The 24,355-nt window shown below is 42.6% G+C and overlaps 1 protein-coding gene across 7 annotated transcripts; it reads right to left on the reverse strand.

Annotated features, from left to right (window-relative positions):
• Positions 1-297: 297 nt before the first annotated feature.
• On the reverse strand, positions 298-23,977 carry CDK7 (cyclin dependent kinase 7). 7 transcript variants are annotated; one of them, XM_056324657.1, is made up of 13 exons: positions 23,937-23,977; positions 23,833-23,904; positions 23,371-23,430; positions 18,892-18,925; positions 17,067-17,134; positions 15,115-15,183; positions 13,438-13,548; positions 12,048-12,166; positions 10,910-11,009; positions 9,021-9,107; positions 3,257-3,406; positions 1,489-1,636; positions 298-521 (listed from the first exon to the last, which is right to left on the reverse strand). In XM_056324657.1, the coding sequence occupies exons 2-13, from the start codon at positions 23,890-23,892 to the stop codon at positions 496-498; spliced, it is 1,032 nt and encodes a 343-aa protein (XP_056180632.1). In that variant the 5' UTR covers positions 23,893-23,904; positions 23,937-23,977; the 3' UTR covers positions 298-495. The 7 variants fall into 7 exon arrangements, with proteins under 7 accessions (XP_056180632.1, XP_056180635.1, XP_056180634.1 ...); XM_056324660.1 differs by lacking the exon at positions 3,257-3,406 and having other exon boundaries at positions 23,833-23,958; XM_056324659.1 differs by lacking the exon at positions 9,021-9,107 and having other exon boundaries at positions 23,833-23,957.
• Positions 23,978-24,355: the final 378 nt, after the last annotated feature.

The following is a 24,355-nucleotide window of genomic DNA, read 5'->3' on the forward strand; positions in this document are numbered from 1 at the left end:
TGACCAGTCACCATACCCACATTCCTTGAGCAGACATATACAATCACAATCGATGTCCAGTGTCCCCATTTCACACTATTTCTCCATATCAACATTATAGGGCTAGCAGACAATCACATGTACATTGAGGCTTCAGGTGAGAAGGGTGTTATTTGTCCCGAGGGTGTTCATCTGTACAGGATAGCATGATACACTAATTTGAAGTAGCTTTGTGCTGTATGTAAATCTGTAGCCAGCAAGCAGTTTTACAGTTACTACCTCAAAGCACAAGTCAAAGTAACAAGACAGCAAACCAGAGAAAGGAATCTTCTCGTTTATTTAAGACTTTTTTTTTGAAATAAAGAGAGGTAAGTTAATTAAATCTCCAGTCCAGAAAAATATTATTTTCGTATGTGAAATACGTATTTCTTACAAAGTAGCCATCCAGTAACTATTACAGCGTTTTTTTCAGTGGTTGGGACTCGGGCCATTTTCACTTATTTTCATCCACAGCAATCAAAAAATCAATTTTTTTGGTAATCCTGGAAAGTGTAAATCACATTGTTACTGAAGGGGTCCAGCCCCCTCCTCAGGGTTTTACTATTTGTTTGATACCGTTCTTGAGATACATCTACTCCAAGATGCTTAATGTTTGCTGCAGCAAAAGTAATTTGATAGATTCTTTATACTGTGTCAAGTCAGCAAAAAGCTTAGTGTGGTACCTTTTATACTCTTGTTTTGCAAACCTACAGCTCCATAGAAATGCAGGTTAATAGGACTAGGAATTGGTGTTCTGGGGAAGCCGTGCTGCTTTTGATAAGTTTGCCAGAGTGGAGAAGATGGACAATGATGTTATCATAACATCAGTGTCTCCACATACCTCACTGATCAGAAATAAGTGGCAGCAATAGCTAGAAACGGTGCATGCTTAATACTTTCCACAGGCAGTCATCCATCAGTGATAGTTTTCCCGTAACAATAAAGAGGCTGTTTTTTGAGAAGTACAGCTGCTGCACATCTAAGTTTGGGGAACACTCCCCACAGGCTACAAGGTTTTGTTCTTATGGAAAAGCAGCACTTAAGTGGATGGCATAAATTTTTTCTTCTGACAGCTAGACCCCAGTGCCAACATTTTGTACGAGAGTACACATCACTAATCACTCAGTCTATTCTACTAAGTTCCAGAGTGCTACCTCAACAGGGCTAAGGGAAGGAGAAAGTCGTGTGCTGGATGCAAGCATAGGTCAGCCTAAGAACTTCAGGAGATGCAACTTATTTTGAAATTACTTTTGCACATTTCTACCTTCAATAGCAATAAAAATATGCTGTACTTCAAATTTCATTTAAACAAAGACTGTAGGATTGTTCTTCCAAACCAATATTCAGATTTTCACTTTAGATGGTATAATGCCACATAAGGATGTCAAATGAAATTCTCAACCACTGAATTACATTCTCCCTGAGCATGTAGTTCTTGTTTCAAAACAGGTGAAAAGATTCAGAAGTTACCTTGAACTATTCCTTCTTTTTTTTTTCTTTTTAAATTTGAAAGTTTGCTTTGTTCTTCCTTTATAGCTTCTGCAGGACAGTTGGGTCTTGGCAGCTGATTTCCTGGAGTGGGTCCTGGTCGGTTACTGAAATACTTCTGTTTCAATGCCTTAATGATAATGGCAAAAAAAATAACCAAGTAATTATTGTAAAGTGTCAGAACACATATAAAGAGGATATAATGCAATAAGAACTTGCAATTGGAACTCCAAAACTACTTGGACACTTTTATACCAGAAGATGGCCTTCAGGCCAATCAAGATTTTGTGTTCTCAATGAGTATCTGCAGCACTTTGATTTGTCAGGAAAGAGATAATTGTGTACTGTTATTTTGTTAGACTGCTTGAGTGCTAGTTAAAAAACCCTAGACCACAATGCAGGACATTTTGTACAAAACAGCAATTTTCTAGCTCTGAAGAGTTTACATTCTGAACAGAAAGATGAGACAAGAGGATACAAAAAAAAAAAGTAGGAATAAAACCACATAGTAAGAATGTATCCAAAGCCTTGCTTGATCAGATCCAAACCTTGGACACCAGCTGTTTTGCTAGCTTTTAAGACACGTCTTTCCCCCAAAATTCTTTAACTGTGCTGCTTCTACACTACAAACTGTGAGAAAAACACAGTTTGAATTAGAGCAGAAGTCGAAAACAAATGAGCAGGGTTAATTTCATGCAGTGGAATGACATGGTCTGTTTTAATTTTTAGGAATTCCACAGCTTCTATAAACTGTAGTTGAGGAAAAGCTGTCTCTTAGGTAAACCATTACTCTTACTAATGTCAGTTACATGGTATTCAATGCTAGCTATAAATCAAGCCAATACAGTAAGTGCAAGTTGTTTTCTGCCTTAAACTGTGGCATTGTCAACAAAAACATTAAGACCAGAAAAATCATATATATTCAAAATTCAAGTCACCACCCTACAATATGACTTCTAAAATGACTTCATACTTCCGAGCTAGTACAGAAGTGTCAGAAGTACAGCAGAACTAGTTATTTGGAATCTTATATTGAAAATTCTTGAATATGGTGACCAAAAAAATCCTGAATGCGCTCTGAAAAGATCCTCTAGTAAAAAGACACACATGCACTAACTCCCTGGATTGGAATCTGCCTTGTCCAAGAAGCAATGAGGGAATCTTGGCCTTAAGGGGACAGCTCTGTTTCATGCTTTGCTCACAGTGTAAGGCGATAGAAAGTTTTGAAACTGTCAGCTGCTATGTCTTCCTCACAGCAGAAATCATTATTCTGAACGAGAATATTTTGCAAGATTTTCATTCAAAATCCTTCATTTCTCCCCATCAAGTAGTACTAAAACTGAGATCAGTTTCACCCAAATATAATAGAAAAGGATATTCAGATCAGAATGCTGGTTTAAATCACCACAGAATTTCTTTCAAACCCAGGGAATAAGATATGCAATGTTAAGACTTCAGCTTCAAGCTTTAGGTGATTGCGTTTGGGATGTCAATGTAACGGCTGTCTGATGGCCATGACTCATACACCTTTTCATTTTCTACGTTTGCTCTACATTGGGGATGAAGATGATCAGTCAGCATTATTCACGCCTTTTAGAGAGTTCTCTCCATAAAACACTGGAAATAACATTGCTAGCATTTCTGTTATATGACGTTTCATTTCAAACCTGTATTACTGGCTTCAAAGCACATTTATCTGCTATTAACAGTAGGTTAATGAACATTTGGACATAATGCAAGTGTACTATACCTGAGTAGCTGTAACTCTAGTGCAAGGATTAAATGTGAATAAGCCTTGCAGAAGACTTAGCAAATCATCACCAGCTGCACTGAAGATATGTTGAAGTGGCATTCCCGGAAAAGACTTAAATGTGACATAATCCGGAAGACTTGTCATCCCCTATTAAGACCAAAAATGGAATGCAGGTTTTTCAAGTTAGAAAAAGTTCCACTTTTCACAGAAAGGGAATTTCATATGGCTTTTAGCAGATATAAATTATCTTTCAAAACACCTTGCTAATACTTGGTCACCAAAGTAAAAGTAGTGTAGGAATAGTAGGTCATAAATATTTGGGTTTTTTTAGTAAATGTTGTCTCACACTTGCCCTTTCCAAGTGATCTGTCTTTCCCTAGCTTTAGTGGTGACCAGTCCAAAAGGGAAAAGTGGTAGTAGAGTGGGTACAGACAGATGAAGTATAACTTTTTTTTTTGTGAACTGACATGGTGGAAGAGACAAGATTCACAAAACAGCCAGTCTGCATTTTCTCCAAGTTAATAACACGCAGTCTCAACTTCCTCAAAGCTAGCTGATCATCCTGAGCATTTTGAGATACTTTTGAAATGCACAACTGAAACTTTTTTCTGGGGAGTAGGAGGAGGGAAGGAAATATATGCCAATCAGTTAAAAATAACACATGAATTGCATTTTTTCTCCTGAAGGTATGAAATCAATCCCATTGTATTCAAATCCTGTGATAAAAATGATCTTGTAACAGACAATTATCTAAACAGATTTTAATTATTTTAAACCTCTAGTCATCACACTTCAGTAAGCTTATCCAAGCAAAATAAAATACTAACAATGAAGTGAAAATGTGCTCAATCAATTACAGCCCTGACAGTAAAGACTTCAATTCTTGAAATGCATAGATTTGCATATTAATTTGCGAATGCATAATCTGTCATGCTAGCAAATCTTGTAGTCTCTCTTTTCTCCAAGTATATCTTCCCTCTTCCTCGCCAAAGAAGGCAGAAATGTCACTGCAAAAATCTCCATGCATTTCACTTAGAATCCCAGAGCAACAACAGGATTGTGTGGGGCTAGTAGCGTCTCATACAGTTCTTCTCGGTACAGCTATCGTTCCACTTGGTGATTGTGTACCATCGCATTCAAGTACCATTGCCACAAAGGAAAAGTGGCACGGAGAGGGATCAGAGGTGCGATGCGGTAACTGGTTAACAAGCCCAGCAAGTGCTTCCACAACTCCACTACAGAAGAGGACAGTCTGATCAGGGAGTTCTGGACACCATGTGCCCATCAGCTGGTCCAAAGGAGCCACGCCCTGCTTCCTATCACCCTGCTCATTGTGCACCCTGACATGAAGTTTAGCCCAGTATTAGCGAATTAACCATGAAGAGGCAGTTACTCTGCCTGTTCCCCTTTGCTCACTGTCTCAGAAATAGTGAGCACTATTTGGCCGCAGCCAAAGCATGAGCTGTCTCCCTGCAAAAAGCCCAGCAGGATACTCAGCCTACTTTGGAGATTGTCACCACTGCTGCGCTAAAAGCATGCAGGCTCATGTTAAGAAATTAAGAGTGCCTCCTGGTTCCCCCCAGTGGCAGCACCCGCCCAAGAAAAATTGGACTGGCAGCTGGAAGCTACAGAAAAGGGAGTTTCTGCAAGGAACATATATAAAGCTTTATATATTGACCAAGACTACTGGGAAGGAAATAATTGGTTCAGTTTGGATTCAAACAATGGCATATCAAATATCAAATTCCTGAAGCCCCACCAGACCTTCAAGTTGCATCAATTATTGAAACTGAGTAGGATGCTAATGGAGGCACTGCAAGTATCTCTACATGACCCTTCACAAACATACATGTAGCCAAACTAAGCAAGTGCTATCGCAGATCTGTTACTGTGGATTAGCCCGACTTGCAAATATGAGGAGAGTGGTGGGGATGCCATCCAAATTTCAGAATCAGAAGCCTAGATCCTCACTTTGGAGTCTGGAATCTGGCTACAGTTTCCACCAGAAAACACAGATTCCATCTTCTGGGCATCAACAGCTTATGCTCAAAGAGAGGTACTCCGAGATGACTGAGGACACTTACAATTCCCTGGCCAGTCTCACAGATTCAGAACTGAGCATAGCTAGGTTGGTTATCGGTCATGCTTTATATGTAGGCCCTGTGGCAGATGAAGACCTATCATATCCCAGTGAGACACAGTAGTGTCTACTACTTGAAAAGGGTCCACTCTCAGGACATCCAATGCCAATAGGTGCTTGCCTTACAGGTACAGCAGCCAGCCCCCACCATCGTCCCTGCTACTAAGTTTCTACTGTGCCTGTTCTGCTATCTTCCCAACTCTTTTAAATGGACTTGCATTCTTCACTCATTTACCTCAAGATAAATGTACAAGATAAATGAAGTACACCTTCATTCATTTACCTCAACATAATCACCATAGTCATACCCTTACTCATGGTCTCTTAACCTTAGCTGAAATTTCTTCCACTCCTTATTTCCCCTGCCAGCAGTATACCAATGACATTACCCTGGGCAGACCTACAGATCCACCTGTTGCAGAAGATAATACACTCTTAGTTTCAGCCCTGAAAAACCACTGGGATCTTTCTGTTCCTCCCTGTAAATGGCAGGGCCCTGCCCAGAATGTACCAATCTCCTCCTGTGCCAGTACCAAAAGTATTCCTGAAGTAGTCTTGCAATGTGTTTTACCTTTACCTACTACCTCCTCCAAACATGACCTCCAGAGATTTTAGGCACTTTATAAATTACAGCATGCCCACATCCCTGGTTTTAGTCATCTAGTCCATTCTCTGTATTCCTTGCTGCAAAAACATTTCACTTGGGACTGTAACACAAATCATCAACAGGCCTTAACCCTTCTCCTAAAAAGTATTCAAAAGTATCAATATTTAGGATCCACCACCATTACTGGCAGATTTGAACTCAGGATCCAGTAGAGTGGAAACGATCCCTGGTGGGTACTGCTCCAGGAAAGAAGTTCTAAGGACGATACCCCAAAACATTTTGGTAGCAAGGGGTAGCAAGGTGCACAAGCCTCATACTGTGAACAGCAGCATGCTTTACTTGCTACCTCTTCTGACATTGACAAACCCCGGGATCATCCCCTTACACTTGGGTTTTGACATCCTATGCTTCACGACATCCTTCACAACATTCCTTTCCCTGAAGGATGAACTCAATCCAGTGCCACTCAACACAGGGTTCTTGGTATCCCTTGTCATCACTGATGGGAACCCAAACTTCACGCCCCAACCATTGCATTCTCACCCACCTTGCCCTTCCCATTCCTTTAGCTACCAACAATCACTCAGATTTGCCCATTACTTGAGTCCCTCCTTCCACCATCCCACAGGAGGCTGCCTGGTTTACTGATGGCTCAGCCATCCTTTGCCGCAATGACTGGTTTGGGTACAACACCCCTATCTATACCACTGACTGCCAAATCATTATGGCCAACTGCCATGGTACTACTCAAACGGGTAGAACTCCTGGCCCTTTGTTTAGCCATTCAGTCCTTTGCCCATGCTGTCTGACCCCTGGGCTGTTCTTCTAGGCACACTTAGTGGCCTTCCCTCTTAGACAGCATGCTCCTTCCACATTCTTACTGCAGAAGTTAGAGGCCACTTTCTTTAGGAAGATATTGGCACACATTGGCTGTGGGTCATGTTGATCCCATTCTGCTCACTCCACCATGGCTGAGGCTAGATGGAATGACTGAGCACATGCTACTGCTGCAGAGAGGTCGAAGTGAGAGTGGACACTGACACCCATGATAAGCTGATAGCAGCCCAGTAGTAGCAGATGAGACTGAGGAAATCTTAGTCCAAACCTGCAACCTGGAATGTAGAACCACCATTGTAGCACACTGGTTGCATGAGTACTGGAGTTAATCCACTGTTAAAGCTTTAGCCCAGATTGCAGCACACTCTGAAATAAGTCTTCAAATGTAGCGAACTGGATGTATTCAAACTGACAGATGGGAAGACCTGGCTTAGGGAACCTGGATACTTTAACACTGGTAGGGGGAAACCCCACAGATCCCCGGTATGGAATCCTCCTTTGAGACCATCTTATACCTCTATAACCCAAGAGCAGAATGTCACAGTTAGCTGTGGGATCATAAGCAATTCAAATGGGAGATACCTCTGTATCAGTTAAGGGACCAGCACATCAGCGGACCAACAATCATCATGCTGGATACCTATGTTAACCCTTTTGTAGCATGGCTTTTATATTTTCTCACTCTGTGAACTCCATACGCCTTTGGCTAATGCCCTGATAGCTCTCTTAAATGTAGTATCACTACCACATCTCCAAGTCCCTCTCCTACTTCACTTCCCAAACCCACCATATCATCCACACCTTTATCAGTATGAACTTTCCCTAACTGAATGGTTTTTGCAACATGGAGACTTGCACCAACTACTGAAACTGGGAAAGAAGCAAGCACAACAAACTTTAATAGCTGTGGTACCAGGTTTAAAAAAGCAAACCAACAAACAAGCCCAAACTAAGGAAATCAAACATAGTTGGCAGGAATCCCTTTTAGGATAGCCTCCCACCGTTAGGTGGACATGGAATATTCTACTTCTTTACCTAGTTGTTATTATTTTGAGTGGCTTCTTACTGGTTCTAGTTGTCATATTAGAAGACTTTTACTTGGCTTTTGTCTCACACTGTTCTGATGGTTTCTTGGCACACCACCTTATTGAATGTCTTTTCTCAATTTAACCCTTCATCACTCCATGACCAGACTACTCTCCACACCTGACGCTCCCAGGTGAGGTGGGTAGTGTCAACATCACTCTCGGGCTCATGCTGCCATGGCAAGACAACTGCTCTTTCCCCCACACAGTCAGAAGGGGAAATGTGGGACTAATATTGCCTTATAACGTGTCTCCTCCATATGGTGACCACTTGTCTTCTATGGCTATAGCTCCACTCGGTATTTTTGCACTACTTAAGGTAGCATTCGAGCACCATTCACAAAGGGAACTGGCACAGAGGGAGAGCAGAGGTGGGATGTGGTAACTGGTTAGCAAGTCCAGACAGTGTTTCCACAACTCAACTAGAAAACAGGACAGTCTGATCAGGGAACTCAGGACTCCCTCTTGCCTGTCAGCTGGTCCAGGTCACTCATCAGAAGTCATGCCCTGCTTCCTGTCAGTCTGCCTGCTAACCATGGTTAGGTAGGTCATTGTGCACCCTGACACTAAGTCTGGCCTGGATTTACTCTCACCTCAGAGATAAGTGTACTACCAGTTTATATTTGTTACAGTACTGTTACTCTGAGATAAACCGTTTATCCCTAAAGCTGTTGGGTCTGGTGTTTCTTGCTGTACCCCAAACTAGGCCAACTGAAGTCCCTATGAAGTGTTTCTACTTCTGAAAGTGATTAAAGCCTTTCAGGTTAAAACAGACTAATTAATCAAGCATCTCAAAAACATTAAGTGACAACAATAATTTACAACAATGGACATGGGAAACTGGATACACACAGAAAAGAAACCAAGAAGTTTCATTACTGTTGCTTAATGCTAACAACACTGCCATGTTGACCGGATTTGTCAAAAGAAACTATAGACCTCAGTTGTTTATCCTCCACTTCGTGAGATCAGGCAGCTGCCTTCTGAAAAATCTACTCAACCATTCTGGTATACCCTTTAATTTAATTTCAAAAGCTAAAATAGAGAGTATCAAGTAAAACTAATGTCAGCCTATTAAAGAAAGGAACTCACAGGCCACTGTTCTTCTGTTGGAGTGCCTAGTGTTTCAAATATCCTTGTCAGCTGGTCAAGATCAGAGTCTCCAGGCAAAAAAGGAACCTGGAAGAAGGCAACAGCATTTCATTGAATTAATTTCTGAACATCAAGTCTAGAGAGGAGCTTTGAGCTATCCCTCGTAATTGCAAGGTAAAATATCTTTGTATACCAGCTGCTCACAAGAGGTACACTGAATATTTGAGGCTTTCTGGTGGTGTTCAAATAGATTCTGAATGCTTCTTGCAACCCAGGCTTGATATCACTAAATTGACAGCAGAGAGGTAAACATAGGATTAAACCACCACCACATTAATAATTAAACTTAGGAAAGATTTTTACGTCTCAGTTGCCAGTTTGAAGTCAGCTGGTCCCAGTGATCTTTCCATCCTTTGCTCCCTGAAATTAGGTTTTTATATCTTTTCAAAACATTTATGTGAATTGTAACTGAATTATACAAGCAGCAGTTATATTGATGGCACGAGATCACAGCATGAGGGAGAGTAGTGACCCACTAGGATAGAAACTGCCTAATCAATGTCACATCTCATTTAAACTAAGCATAAGACAGAAGAGGGGATATTCGCCCAGTTCAACTTGTAGCTCGCAATCAGGCACACAATGCAAGAAAAAATGGAATTTGTGACCAAGGTAAAATTGTTTAACTATGTAGGACATAATGATCATCCCTGCTAGGTGGCGTACTAAAACTTGGTGTCATGAAAGCCCCTTGAACATAATAAACTGCTTTTGTAAAGTTCCCAGAAATTGCATTGTCCCTCAACCCAGTACAATCAGGAAGAAAAAGGACAGACACATTTAAAACTATCACAGTGATAAAACAATTGTAACACATTTTCTGCTTTGTGAGAAACCTAAGTATCAACAGAATTCAACAATTTCTTATTTGCTTTTGGACCTCCTTTGAGTTTATCCAACTTTAGCCAGTCTAATGCATATTTATGTACACATGACTAGTGCTGCTTAAACAGCCACTGTACATTTCAATTTCTAAACTGTCAATCAAACTGTACCAGAACACCTATTTGTGTGATAAACCAAGGCAAAAGATTTCTTTCAAGGTGTTTTCACAGACCAATTCCCCAAGCTAGCTCATGACAGAGCAACACAAACATTTAAAGTACAGTGCAAAAACCAAGAGGAAGCCACTTACTCATGGAAGACAAAATTTACTGCAGGCTACTTCATGCTTTCAGCTATTCCTGTGCCCGTGCCCCCCACTCCCCACCTCACACTTTCATGTCCTCTCCAAAAAGCTGCATAATAAATGGTCCACTTCAGGAAAACATACATAAGGACATTACATCTGAGTACCTGTTAACCTTCAGCTTCATTCCAATATTGTCAACTAATCACAGCTTCGAAAAACATCAGCCTTCTGCTCATTACAAATAAACTCACAATTAAGGCACTGTTGATAATTATTTACAGTTATTGAGGAACAATGTAAAAGGGACAGAGTATATACGTATCTAGGACGTCACACTTGTAGAAGGGTAGCAAATTAAATCTAATGGAAGGTTGTGCGAAAGGGTAACACTCAGAAAACTAGAAGAGTTATGTATATACTCAACCTACCCCAAGGCAAGACTGTGACAGTTTGTTGCAATTTTTTTACCCAGCTGATTACCAATGATTGTGACGCTTATGGAACCTCTGCCTGTTCCAAACCTTCACTTTCCTTACAGTTAGCAAGCTTTTGGAAGCTTTTTCCACCCTCATCTTCTTCCTTTCCTAAATAGCTTAATTGCCTTCACCTGCTGCTGTTAACAGGAGAGAGGAAGTCTGCAGACAAAGCTGTAAAGCACTGAAAAGCAAATACAAAATGCTTACATTTGAAGACTTACCCTGAGGAGCAATTCAGCTAAAATACAACCAACAGCCCACATATCAACACCAACACCATACATTTTGGCACCAAACAATAGTTCTGGGGCTCGGTACCACCTGAAAATAAAACACATTTTGGGAAAATCACCTGGGTTTTCTCATGTCAAATGTTATACATTGTAGCAATGCAAGAACTACACAGGCAAGAGCAGTGTCCTCCTTGTATTTTTCAGACACTGAAGAGCTGTATTCTACCCTTCATTTAAGAAAGATTGATAAAAATTATGTATTCCTCACCATAGGTTCATATATAACCACAAATTAACTGCAGTTTCAACTGAGCTGATTAACAGAACCGAAGACGTGCAAAGGAAAAAAATATTTAACAGGCAGGTTTGCATGTTATAAACCAAAATTTTCTTTAAACTTTATGTTGCAGAAATTAAAGACAGACAGAATTCCTTCCAGCTTCCAAAAATCTCCATACCAAAAGACCTAAGTATAGAAACTAGTCTTATGCAAAATGGACCTTGACAGTAGTTGTTTAAAACAGCTACTTCCACTGCCTAAAAACTAGCAAGTTTAACGTAGTGATCTGACAACTGCTGCATTTCAAACTACTGTAGCATTTCTGCCTTTTGAGTAAAGGTGTTAAAAAAAACCAGCTTTGCCCGAATAGTTTTACCATTACAGCAGATAAAAGGAAATACCTTGTGTATTTTGCAGTCCTGCTTTTTAAAGCATACTTTAAATAAGCATGCCATAAATAATATTTATTAATCAATTGTTCCAGGCTTTTGTCTCATAATAGGTAATCTGGTTAGCTACAAGAAAAAAGATTCTACCTCTCATGATTAACAGAAAGTAACAGTTGTCTTGTTCTGAAAGCCAGGCAGATACATATTATTTCCAGGCGTTTCAAAAGAGTGTCATACCCCAGAACAACAGCTATGGATGCATATTCTAACAGCTCTTGTGGAGACTTTGCTAAACAATGCTTTCTCATGTTTCCTTTATGAGGTTCTTGCCATTACAGGTCTATCAAATGAGCTAGATGTCAAACTTTGAACATGTTGATTTGACATGACATGTTTCAAAAGACACTGCAAAACAGCTACACAATCACTATGTAAGGAACAAAACACAATATCTTACCTTGTTACTACCTGATGTGTATAAACTCTGTTGGGACTTCCAAAAGATTTTGCCAAGCCGAAGTCAGCAAGTTTTAAAATGCCGTTTTCATCTAACAACAAATTATTTGGTTTAAGATCCTGTCAGTTCAGAAAGTAAAGAATTAGTTTTGCCAGTGCTGATAAAAACAGACATATAATGAACCTCCTGGCAGGCGTGTCATACAGTATTCTAAAATGCAGGCTTTTGATTCTACCTTAAGCCTACATTGTGAGGAAAATCCTAAAAAACACCCAAACCAAGAAAGCTCCCTACAAACCTACCCACCACCACCCCAAACGATAAAACCAAGGAAATAAAGTATATCATTATATGTGAAAATGCGTGAAACACACCCATTTGAATATTATAATATTTAAGCTGCTGAGTTTAAAACAAACCTATCTCCTTACAGGTTTTTAGCTTTGCTGCAGGAACAGCAGTGCTGATTTAACAGAGTAAGCTACCATATGAAATAAGACCTTGCAAAAGTTTCAGATGACTGCAGAAATAATGGAAGTGATACAGTTTAATACAGTATCAGTATTGACAGTGTTGACCTCTGGCCAGCAAAGAAGCACGGACACAGACATTTGCTCACTCCATTCTCATCCCATCCTCCTACCCTCAGGAGGACAGGAGGGAGAAAAGCAGCAACAAAAGCAGGAATATGTAATAAATATATAGGCATTTATATAAAGGCAGTTTAACAGGTGAAGGAAAGAGGAAAAACCCAAACAAACAAGCAATGCAATGGAAATCATTCACTCCTTCCACGCAGACCAATACCCAGACAAGTCCCTAGAGCCACCCTGGAAGCCCAAATTTCCCCCCCTCCCCCGCTTTTACTGCTGAGCATGGTGTCACATGGCTCGCAATATCCTTCTGAGCAGCTTGGGTCGGCTGTCCCAGCTGTTTCCCCTCCCCACTTCTTGCCCACCCCAGCCCACTCACCGGGGCAGGTGCAGAGTGGAGTGCAAAAAGAGAAAGCCTTGATGGTGCCCAAGCACTGTTCAGCAACGGCCAACACACTGGTGTGTTGTCAAAACTGGTTTAGGCACCAATTCAAAACGCAGCACCATATGGGCTGTTGTGAAGAAAGTTAAATCCATCCCAGCCAGAGGCAGTTCACAGTACTAATCCAAGTCACATGTAACCTGAGACACTTTTATATAAATATCTAAATGATAACCACATCAGTAATTCTTAACATTTCTGGTACTGTTACTGTCTCTCCAAAACAGCTAGCATGAATGCTTACGGACTAAGAATGTCTGAACTTCAAAACTATCTTCCTTAGACTTTAAACTCAAACTCTATCGAATATGACTTTTGTTATAGCATAAAGGCTGTCAATTTAGTACATGCTTACCCTGTGCAGAATCCAATGCTGATGTAAATATTCTAACCCTTGAAGTGTCATCAGCATATACGCCTTGATGTGAGATTGTGTCAACACAATGCTAGTATCCTTTATAATAACCTGTAAAATGTTAGATTGATAGACTTCCATTATTTCAGCTGAAAACTTATTTAATTCTTTAAGACAAAGTTCAAATTGGCAGTCACATATTCTCTACTGTTCTCACCCTTTTCCCAGAAAAACAGGTCTATTCTGGAGATCAGAAACTGAAATGAGTAGTCCAGATAGAATAATAAACTCTTGTTTCCCACTCATTTTCTCATTTGCTAGTTATGCAAAGTTCACGTAGGCTATCTCAGTTCCAGGTTGACACTCAAACACATGACAAAGACTACTACATAAAAATGATAAATGTGTCTGTAAACTTGAAATTACATTCCCACTTACTGATTCTTTCTCTGAGCAACCTAAGCATCTAACCTTTGTAAAAGCAATGGTTTCCTTTTCTATTTCCGAAGAGCAGGAGGTATGGCCACTTTGCTATATGTTAACAAATCTACTTAAAAGTTTTCTACATTCTTTGACTCTTAACATTAAGATTATATGTAAACACCTTGTTTGAAAGTATTTTCTATACTACTCCCCAAAATTTGCTTCATATGACTGTTCAGTTCAGTAATACCCTTTCCTAAAATTTGTTTGAGACCTAAAAAATAGCTGTCTAAAGCTACCTAAAATTTAATGTGTGTAGCACACATCCAACAGGCTGCAGTCCCACATGGTGGCTTGAGTGATACAATACAGATAAATGCTCTGCATACCACAGCCTTATGTAGTACAAGAGTATTTAATTCCTCTCCATACATCATATCTTCTTCAGCTCTAAATGTTGCACAGTTACTGGTTAAACAGAATGAATCCTCTAAAGTCTACTCATGACTTCAACTTCCATTAACAAAAAAATGATCTAACCTTTTCAGTCTTGTGTTTATCTAGGTTTCAGCAAGCCTGTCAACATTTTCTTTTAATACTTTAAATGCTAGCCCCAGTTCTTAACAGCGTATGTATAATGAGCTAGCTTAACAACCCCATTAATTTCAGTCCAGAGTAGGTATAACATGTGCTTACACAGATCTGACATGAACTGCGATCTAGGACAGTCTTCCAAACTCAAGTACCTTGCATCAAAATTTCTCATAAAGAATTCCGCAAACTTAAGTCAGATCAACTGACTTACAGATGTTTCATTCTCCAAGACTGTAAGATGGTCATATGCAAGTACCTAGCACTGTTACATTTAAAAGAATGGTTCAGGTGCATGTGATTTCAGTACCAGCTTATCACTTGATATACTTTAGTATTGCACTTGAATTTGTTTGACAATACCATGCTTAGCAACTGCACTCTGAGATGCTGATCTGTGACTGAGGTTCTACACTGGAGTTCCAGAAAACTAACATACTAAACATAATCTGTTACTTGAAGACCATGCTGACAAATATTTAAAAGTAAAAGCATTATCAGTGGAGAACTCATAAAAATTGTCAAATTATTCAAACTACTTTTAGGACATGAGCTTAATCAACTCACATAATGTAAGTCACCTTTTTAACATAGGCAAATAAAAGCCTTGTAAAATAAGATGTTCAAAAAAAACCACTTGAAGACACTGAAATAAAACCTTACCTCTAGATCCGTTTCCATAAAATCAAAGACCAAACTAATATTGGACTTGTGTCCAAACGCATCTAGGAGCTGTAAATCAAAACACATTATGTTGAAGCATACCGTCATACTTCCAGTTTTCTAAAATTCTGCAACCATTGTAGTCTGCATGTGGATTTTTAGCTTGCTGAACTTGTTTGAAGTTTTTCAACTTGCAATATAAAAATTCTTACTCATTTTAGCTTTTTAACTTAGTCTCTAAAAAACCCCACCTCATTAAGTAGGTAAGAACATTTTGCACAACTGCCCTTCCTTCCTGGAGGTAGAAAAGAAAAAAAAAGAATTAACTTTATCTGTGGTAGCTAACATGATAATCTAATGTAATAAAAACACTTTGTCCTCTCCCCAGACTTTGCTGTTCTATAAAACTGCTACCCTTTCTTGATGCTCAGACCAAGTTTTGGCCATGGATCTCTGTGTATGTCCTTCCTGTAAGCATGCAGACTTCAGAAATTCTAAGTGTTAGGCTTATTAACCTCCCTGTAAATATACTCTTAGGCATGCATTCATCTTTGTAGCAAGTTTTGTATGATAAATAAAACTCTTTGGGAAATATTCAAACAGCTGTGTAATGACAGAATCAGCTTTTAATCTGAGATAACACAAGCGTGATAATAATTAAACATAACAGATCATCTAGCCTGGTATTCTACCTTCAAGATCAGGAAGGTATGCTCTCCATAGTGTTGCTCATTCCTTACAGTCTCAGTATGACGACCATGTGAATTACCCAGTTGCAAGACAGTCATTTGCATAGTTCATAACAGCAGTGACTGTGCTCATGTTCTGCAGAAACCATGGTAACAGGAGATACTATGCAGGTGAGCCTACAGGCTCGGCCAGTTTTTCTCATTCTTGCCTCTTACACTTCCAACATCCACAACAGTTTTATGAGGACTGTTAAGCGGAGTTGTCTGTTGCCTTTAGTACCCGATTCTGGACTTGCGGATCATAGATTTGTCTAATTCCTTTTTGAACTGCTGTTGCTGTCTGCTTCTACAATGCCTGTGACAACACATTCAAAAAAATTCTCTACACACTGTGTCAAGTAGTACAATTTCCATACCCCCCGAAGTAAACATGTTTTAAATGCGTCTCTTATTTCCAGTACTTTGGAGTTTTGCAAGTATCTGTTCTGCATGCACTTTACCTACTACCTCAGTTCTGTAGACCTCCCCATTCCCAGCCTTGTCTCCAGAGTAAGGAATCCCAGACTTTTTCACAACAAAGATGCTCCATCCCTTTGCCATTTTAATTGTCTTTCTCTGTACATTCTCTAACAGCTAAAGCAACCACTTTGAAAGTAAGTTCATAATCTGGAAGAGACCCATATTTCCACTCTGAAAAAGTTAAATACCTGGAAAACCCGTATTTGGTCCAATATTTATGGCAGACCTTCAAATTATCACTATTCACTAATTTAAAATATCTCTAGCTCCACCTGGGTATCTGTAGCTCTAAGTCCACCTAAATACAACTGAAAAGATACAGGTTTTTAATCCTTCTAACAGAGGTTTTAGGTATCAGTACTAAACACTAGTAAGCCACCTGAATCTCACTTTCCATTGCTTACGAAAGCCTGCTTCTGGCTGTCACCAGTTCCATGTGAAGGACTCAGCGCTGCACTCATTTGTAAGTCTATCAGAGAGATGTAAAATCAGGTAATCTAAATTTCTATGATTAATACCCACATAGCTCCAGGATAAAATGCAAGATAATTACAAAAGAAATTACCATGTCTACTGAAATTGGTGTTTTGTTGAAACAGTTGTTTTACTGCCCATTTTGCGCTACAAAAAATAGCTCAAAAAAAAAAAAGCATCTCCATGAATCAACTGATTTTAAATTTCAGTCTGAACCTGTATCAAAAGTATTTGAGGACTGATTCTAGAAGTATCATTCCTTTTACTTACACCAATAATATTTGGATGGCTTAGCTCCTGTAACAATTTTATCTCCCTGAGGGCTGTTCTGTTGATTCCTACATTGGGGGGTGGGGGTGGGGAAAAGAGAGACAGAACAAAATTTTAAACTTTGGATTTAGCTCCAAAGAAACCTATCATCCTGTTACTCACTGATGATTTACAACTAAAAACTACTTTCTGACTACTCAACAATTTACAAAATGGCAAGTACATTGCAACAGATAAGTGGATTGCTGCAGAACAGAAGTGGACATAGACTTTCTTGCACAGCAAATATATTCTGCACCACATTAATCTGATTTAGATTATGAGGCAAAACGGACCCCTGCTGGCAAAAAAGGAAAGCTCTAGCAGAAGCCTAGGAAAAAACACAACACTTTCAGGGTATTGTAAGCTTTGGTTTTATAAGTTACATCTTGCACACATCAGTTCTTCCATGTGTCTCACCTCCAGAGGGAGGCACAGTTACAAACCTCATGAATATATCTCTTTTTTTGTTTTAACGTAGCATCAGTCAATAAGGCAAGACACATATTTTTCTACATTCATGCTGTGGCATAAAAGGTATGGTGGCCAAAACCTGCTCATCCTTGCTTGAATCCTTAATAGCCGGATTTCATAAAGGAAAAACCAAGGGGTAATGGGCAGTAATGGTGCACTTTGGCAGTCACACCAACTGTACCCTGTACCACACCAAACAATGATTCCTTCAGGGTAACAATTCATCCTTCAAAAATGCTGATATGTATGGCTTGCATGAAAACTGACTGGCAAGCAAACGCTCCTGTGTTATGTTGTACAGGAAGATTCAGCTACGCATGAGCTGAAAAAAAGTGTTCTCCCAAAACCTGGGATCCAATTCAACATGTAAGACTCTAGCAAAGTTTTAAGCAAAGCTACATGGATTACCTTACACCTCTGCTTTGCCTACTTTAATTTCCTTATTTTGGAATCAAGATGACAATGGCTGCTTTTGGGTGGGCAAAGCCTTAGATTGAAAAAAAAAAGTATGCCAGGTTACCAGATAACACAGGGAAACCAGATATGACCATTACTTTTAGTAACATCTTTGAACTATAGCTAGACATTGTATAGGCCAAAGTAATGATTGTCCTTAAAGAACATTAGTCACTGAAAGCCAGGTGGATCACAACTCAGCTGTGAGACTCTGGGATGACTTCTAGTTTCTGTTTCAAAATGTCTTCCCTTAGAATGGAATTGAAATGTTGAGAGAAAAGATTGGTAACCTCGTGCAGGACCTCTAAATGATGGCAACCTACACACATACAAAAATTCTAGCTGTAAGAGAAGACCAGGGTTATTGCAATATCCATGCTGAAAGGAACGTGACTAGTCAGAGCACATGATCAAAAGACAAGGAAGACCTTGTTTTTATCAACTTTTGTCTCTGAATAAGTAACAAAAATAGAACAAAGGAAATATCTAAAGACAGAGATAAATACTTTCACCTGCCTTAAATATTTAAGGCACAGAGATACACCAATACAAAAATTTATTCTGAACTCCATGCTGTGAAGATGATTATTCTGTGTTATATTCACGTTTGTACCACACTGAAATTAAGAAGCTAAGTGGTTATATACTCATATTTAGACACATACCACGCATCCAGATAGCTCTGCTGCTTTTTTCTGTCCCTGCGGTTTGGGAAGTATTTCTCCCCTAAGCCCTACATTGAGAGTTTAACTCATTTTCCTCAGCCAAATTATGGTGTGGGAAATTAACGATCCCATTTACAAAACCAAAACAAATGAAGCACAATTCTGCAGCATGAATTTGTTTTAAAACTCACCATCTTTAGCTTCTGATCTGTGTCCCAGTTTAATCTGAAAAGAAATGTTTCATATTATATGAGGTTAAGCCATCTGCCCCAACAGTATGGGATATATTCTTTACTATTACCCTTCTAAGACAGAATGAGTTTCAGTACCATGAAACACTTCACTAGTTAGGGCTGGAGGTTTCTTTGTTGGTTTTTTTCCCCCTTTTAAAAAAAAATTGTCTCTACAGCATTAGTTTTTATAAAAGCTTAAAGTAAGTCTGTTTGGTGCTGAAAACAGACATAATGCAAACTGGCAGTATAAATTGCTTTGTAGCCACTGTTACGCCACTAACAAGCTTCTCAGGGAGAAACAAGGGCAACGTTAATTACAGTTGTCTTACAATTCTAGTAAAATTAACGTACTCTGTAAACATGGGCTGGCTGAAACTCCTTCGGTCTCAATCATCTATTGCCCTGGAATTTTCAGGTCCAGAATTGCACCATTGATTTTTCCAGGTGATAAAAATTAAGAAAATATTCTGATAAAATATTCTGGTGCACAAGCTGCTTTTTCTTCCATTTTACCAGTAAGAGGAAAGGGTGCAGCCAGAAACAGACACATAATGCACATCAACTTCTGGCTTCATGGCTGGTGCCATTGTGAGGGGTTTGGCTTCTGTGACAACGGAACATTCTTTGACTGCAGTCTGTTAGGGAGGGACGGGATCCATCTGTCTAGAAAAGGCAAGGGAATCTTTGGCAACAGGCTGGCCAGCCTGGTGAGGCAGGCTGTAAATTGAACGACTCGGGGGCAGGGGTCCAAAGCAGCAATGCTCATAGAGTTGCATCCAACAAGGGAATAAGCCAGGCCAACCACAGCAGTGATGTATGTTCCTTAACTGCCTCCACAGATGAGTATCAGAAGGCCAGCAGCCTCAAGGGTGTGTGTGGCTATGGTGGACCCACCTGCACGCCTGCTGTGAAACCCATGTGCTCCATTACCTCTCAAATGCCTGCACACCAATTCCCGCAACATGGGGAATAAATGGGAAGAATCTGTACGTGGCTGCAGGGCCACGATCTCATGGCAATTACAGTGACATGGTGGCATAGCTCCCACGAGCGGAATGCTGTCATGAATGGCTATGTACTTTATCGGAAAGACAGGCCAGCAAGGAGAGGTGGTTGAGTTGCTCTTTATGTGAGGAAGCAACTGGAATGTATTGAGCTCTCCCTAGGGGTGGATGCAGAAGGAGTCAAGCGCTTATGCATAATGATTAAGGGGCAGGCCAATGCGGGTGACACTGTTGTGGGTGTCTGCTACAGGCCACCTGATCAGGAAGAGGAAGCTGATGAGGCCCTCTACAGAAAATTGAGGGTAGCCTCATGATCACAGGCCCTGGTTCTCATGGGGGACTTTACCCACCCCGGTATCTGCTCGGAAGACAACACAGCTAGGCACGCATAGTTCAGGAGGTTCCTGCAGTACACTGATGATAACTGTTTGACACAAGTGGTGCAGGAGCAAACGATGCAAGGCGTGCTCCTAGACCTTGTACACACAAAGAAAGGAGGACTGGTTGGGGATGCGGAGGTTGAGGGTGGCCTTGGATGCAGTGACGACAAGATGGTGGTGTTCAGGGTCCTGCATGGAGGATGCAGGACAAGAAGTAGGATTGCAATCTTGGACTTCAGGAGAGCTAACTTCGGCCTCTTCAAGGACCTACTCGGAGGAATCCCATGGATTAGAGTCCTAGAAGGTAGGGGGGTCCAAGACAGCCGATTAATATTCAAGCATTACTTCCTCCAAACTTGACTGGTGCACCCCTATGAGTAAGAAATCAAGCAAAGTGGGCAGAAGACCTGCCTAGATGAGCAAGGAGCTTCTGGCAAAACTCAAACAGAAGAAGGAAGTTTACAGAATGTGGAGAAAGGGACAGGCCAGTGGGCAGGAACTAGGAATGCTGTCGGAACATGCAGGGAGGCAATGAGGAAGGCTAAGGTCCATTTGGAATTAAATTGGGGTGGGGGAGTGGCGCAGAGCAAGGACAACAAGAAGGGCTTCTTCAAGCACATCAGCAGGAAAAGGATAACTAGGGAAAATATGCGCCCGCTGCTGAATGAGGTGGGTTCCCTGGTGACAAAGGACAGACAGAAGGCAGTTACTGAATGTCTTCTTTGCTTCAGTCTTCACTGCCAAGGCCGGCCCTCAGGAATCCCAGACCCTGGAGGCAGGAGAAGGAGTCGGAGAAAGAAAGACTTCCCCTTGGTCAAAGGACTATGTCAGAGATCACTTAAGCAAACCTGACACCCACAGATCCATGGGCCCCCATGGGATGCACCCCTGAGCACTAAGGGAGCTGGCAGATGTTAATGCCAAGCCCCTCTCCATCATCTTTGAAAGGTCATGGAAGACAGGAGAGGTACCTGAGGGCTGGGGGAAAGCCAGTGTCGCTCCTGTCTTCAAGAAGGGCGAGATGGAGGACCCAGGAAACTACAGGTCAGTCAGCCTCACCCCCATCCCTTGAAAGGTGATGGGAACAGCTCACGCTGGAGGCCATCTCAAAGCACGTGTAGGAAAAGAAGGTCATCAGGAACAGTCAGTGTGGGTTCACCAAAAGGAAACTGTGCCTGTCCAACCTAATAGCCTTCTATGATGGAATGACTGGGCTGGGTAGGCAAGGGCAGTGGGTGTTGTCTACCTTGACCTCAGCACAGCTTCATGGGTAAGCTTAGGAAGTGTGGGTTAGATGAGCAGGCAGTGAGATGGACTGAGAAGCCTGAATGGCAGAGCACAGGGGGTTGAGATCAGAGTCTGGCCGGAGGCCTGTAGCCAGCAGTGTTCCCCCTGGGTCAGTACTGGGACCAGTCCTGTTCAACTCATTACTCATAAATGAGCTGGATGAAGGGACAGTGTCCCCTCAGCAAGTTGCTGATGATACAGAGCTGGGAGCAGGGGCTGATACCCCAGCAGGCTGCGCTGCCATTCAGCGAGACCTGGACAGGCCAGAGAATTGGGCAGAGAGGAACCTGATGAAGTTCAGCAGAGGCAAGTGTAGGGTCCTGCACCTGGGGAGGGACAACCCCACGCACCCGCACAGACTGGGGCTGACCTGCTGGAAGGCAGCTCTGCGGAGAAGGGCCTGGGAGTGCTGGAGCACAGCAAGGTGCCCATGAGCCAGCAGTGTGCCCTGGTGGCCAAGGTGGCCAGTGGGATCCTGGGGGGATCAGGAGGAGCGTGGCCAGCAGGTCCGGGGAGGTGATCCTCCCCCTCTGCTCTGCCCTGGTGAGGCTGGTGGTGGGCTTCCCAGTTCAAGAGAGACAGGGAACTACTGGAGAGGGTCCAGCAAGGGCTACAGAGATGGTGAGGTGGCTGGAGCACCTCCCTTCCGAGGAAAGGCTGGGGGAGTTGGGCCTGTTTAGCCTGGAGAAAATTGGATCTTTCCAAGTATCTTAAGGGTGAGTGTCAAGAGGCTGGGGCCAGGCTCTTTTCAGTAGAGCCCAGCAACAGGACAAGGGGCAACGGGCACAAACTGCAACACAGGAAGTTCCATCTAAATATAAGGAAGAACTTCTTTACTGTGAGGGTGAGCGAGCATTGGAGCAGGCTGCCCAGAGAGGTTGCAGAGTATCCTTCAGACTCTGGGACATTCAAAACCTGCCTGGGTGTGATTTTGTGCAACCTGCTCTAGGAGAACCAATTTTAGCAGCTGGTTGGACTAGATGATCACCAGAGGCCCCATCCAACCCTAACCATTCTGTGAAAAACAAGAATGCTTTCACAACAGCTGCTGCTAGTAGCAACCATACAGGAAAGGAAATAAAATGCTAAAAGGGATTAGTGTATCGAACAAGTTTACTTACTATAGATATGGCTCCGCTTGGCTAGTAAAGTAGGCTCTTTACCCCACCAAAACACTGTAATGTGCATTCTTCATCCCTCACAAGGCACAGCTAATCACCTATTTTTATCACAAAAAGTTCCTGCAATCTTTCCAGATAGTGTGAAGGGGAACACTTTATGACAACACAGACATTGTCAGCATTTGTATTCAGGTAAGTTGCACATCTAAGGTCATTTTTGTCAAATGTTGTCAAAAAACTACCATCAGTTCTAAAGAACTTTATCAGGATTAACATTCCTGGACTGAAGGAAATGGGACACAGCAGGAGGTAACATAAAAAAAAAAGCTACCATCAATGAATAATAAAGTGTTAATTTAGAAATACGTGGGGTTTTTTTTAAATAAATCTAAGAAATAGTCAAAATTTCAACTTAAAGACCAGGTAACCCTTCTGAAATTGAGAAGTGTAGTAATAGTGAAGCTAGTCTCTCACTGTGGAGAGTTGGGAGCATTAAAGACAGGTTAACCAGATCATTTAAACAAAACACTGTAGAAAAAAATACATATTGTCCCACTACCCCATTAGCGTGGTAAAAAAAAATCATTAGGGAGGTCAAGAGCAACCAGACATTTGATCACAGAATGGAAAATCCGCGACACTTACCTTTTTAATAGCCACAATTTGGTTGTTGTTCTTGTCCCTTGCCTTAAAAACGGTAGCAAACTAAGGAGAAAGAGGCTCGAGTAACTGGAGGGGTAGGCCGGCCGCATGGGCTGTTGCCTGCGCGGCCTCCCGGCGGCACCGACGCTGCGGCGGCAGCGGTGGCCCCGCGCCCAGCCCCTCAGGCCCAGGCGCCTGCCCTCCGGCGGGGGCAACCCGCCCCCGCAGCCGCCCCCCGTCTCGCCCTGCGACCGCGGCACCCTCCCGCCTCGCAGCGGGGCACCGCTGCCGCCTGCGGAAGGCGAGGCCAGGCCCGACGGCAGGCAGCCCCAGGGTCGCGGGCGCCCGCCACAGCCCCTCCAGGCACATGAGGGGCCTCACCACGGCCGCCCGCCGGCCCGCCGCAGAGCGGGACCCGCACACGCACCTTCCCGCCCCGCCGCTCACGCCCCAGCGGCCGCTCACCTGCCCCTCCCCCAGGAAAGCCAGTTTCTCGTAGCGCTTCGCGCGTGCCCGCGCGTCCATCGCCGCCGGGGGGGCCGGGGGGGCCGGGGGGCTGCCGGGGGGCTGCCGGGGGGCTGCCGGCGGAGCAGCGGCTGGGCCGGCGATGCGGCTCCAACACCCCCAGCGCCAGGCCCCGCGCTACTTCCGGCGCTACCGGCGCGCCGGCCCGCCCCACCCTTTTCAACTGCCGCCACGAACCGCTAATCGCGGCCCGCCCCCCACCCCCTGCCCCCACCCCCTGCCCCCACCCCCTGCCCTCCTGCCCCCGGCCCTTGTCCTCCTGCCCCCCCGCCCCCGCCCCCTGCCCCGCCCCCTGCCCTCCTGCCCCCAGCCCTCCTGCCCCCGCCCCCTGCCCTCCTGCCCCCAGCGCGGCTGAGCGCCACAGCCGGCACGCTGCGGGGGCATCACCGTGCCCGGGTACGGCTGAAATCATCCCAGAGGAGCCCGTTTTTATTTTGCTCTCCCATCAGATCCAGTGTCCGGG

Source organism: Falco biarmicus, chromosome Z (genome assembly GCF_023638135.1).
Source record: "Falco biarmicus isolate bFalBia1 chromosome Z, bFalBia1.pri, whole genome shotgun sequence".
Classification (NCBI taxonomy): Eukaryota; Metazoa; Chordata; class Aves; order Falconiformes; family Falconidae; genus Falco; species Falco biarmicus.

Coding starts and splice junctions, on each gene's coding strand:
- CDK7 (XM_056324657.1), bottom strand. CDS start 23,892: ATGGACGCGCGGGCACGCGCGAAGCGCTACGAGAAACTGGCTTTCCTG. Junction 23,431..23,832: donor CTTTCCTGGGGGAGGGGCAG/GTGAGCGGCCGC, acceptor CTTTCTCCTTAG/TTTGCTACCGTTTTTAAGGC. Junction 17,135..18,891: donor CAGATCAGAAGCTAAAGATG/GTGAGTTTTAAA, acceptor CCCCCAATGTAG/GAATCAACAGAACAGCCCTC.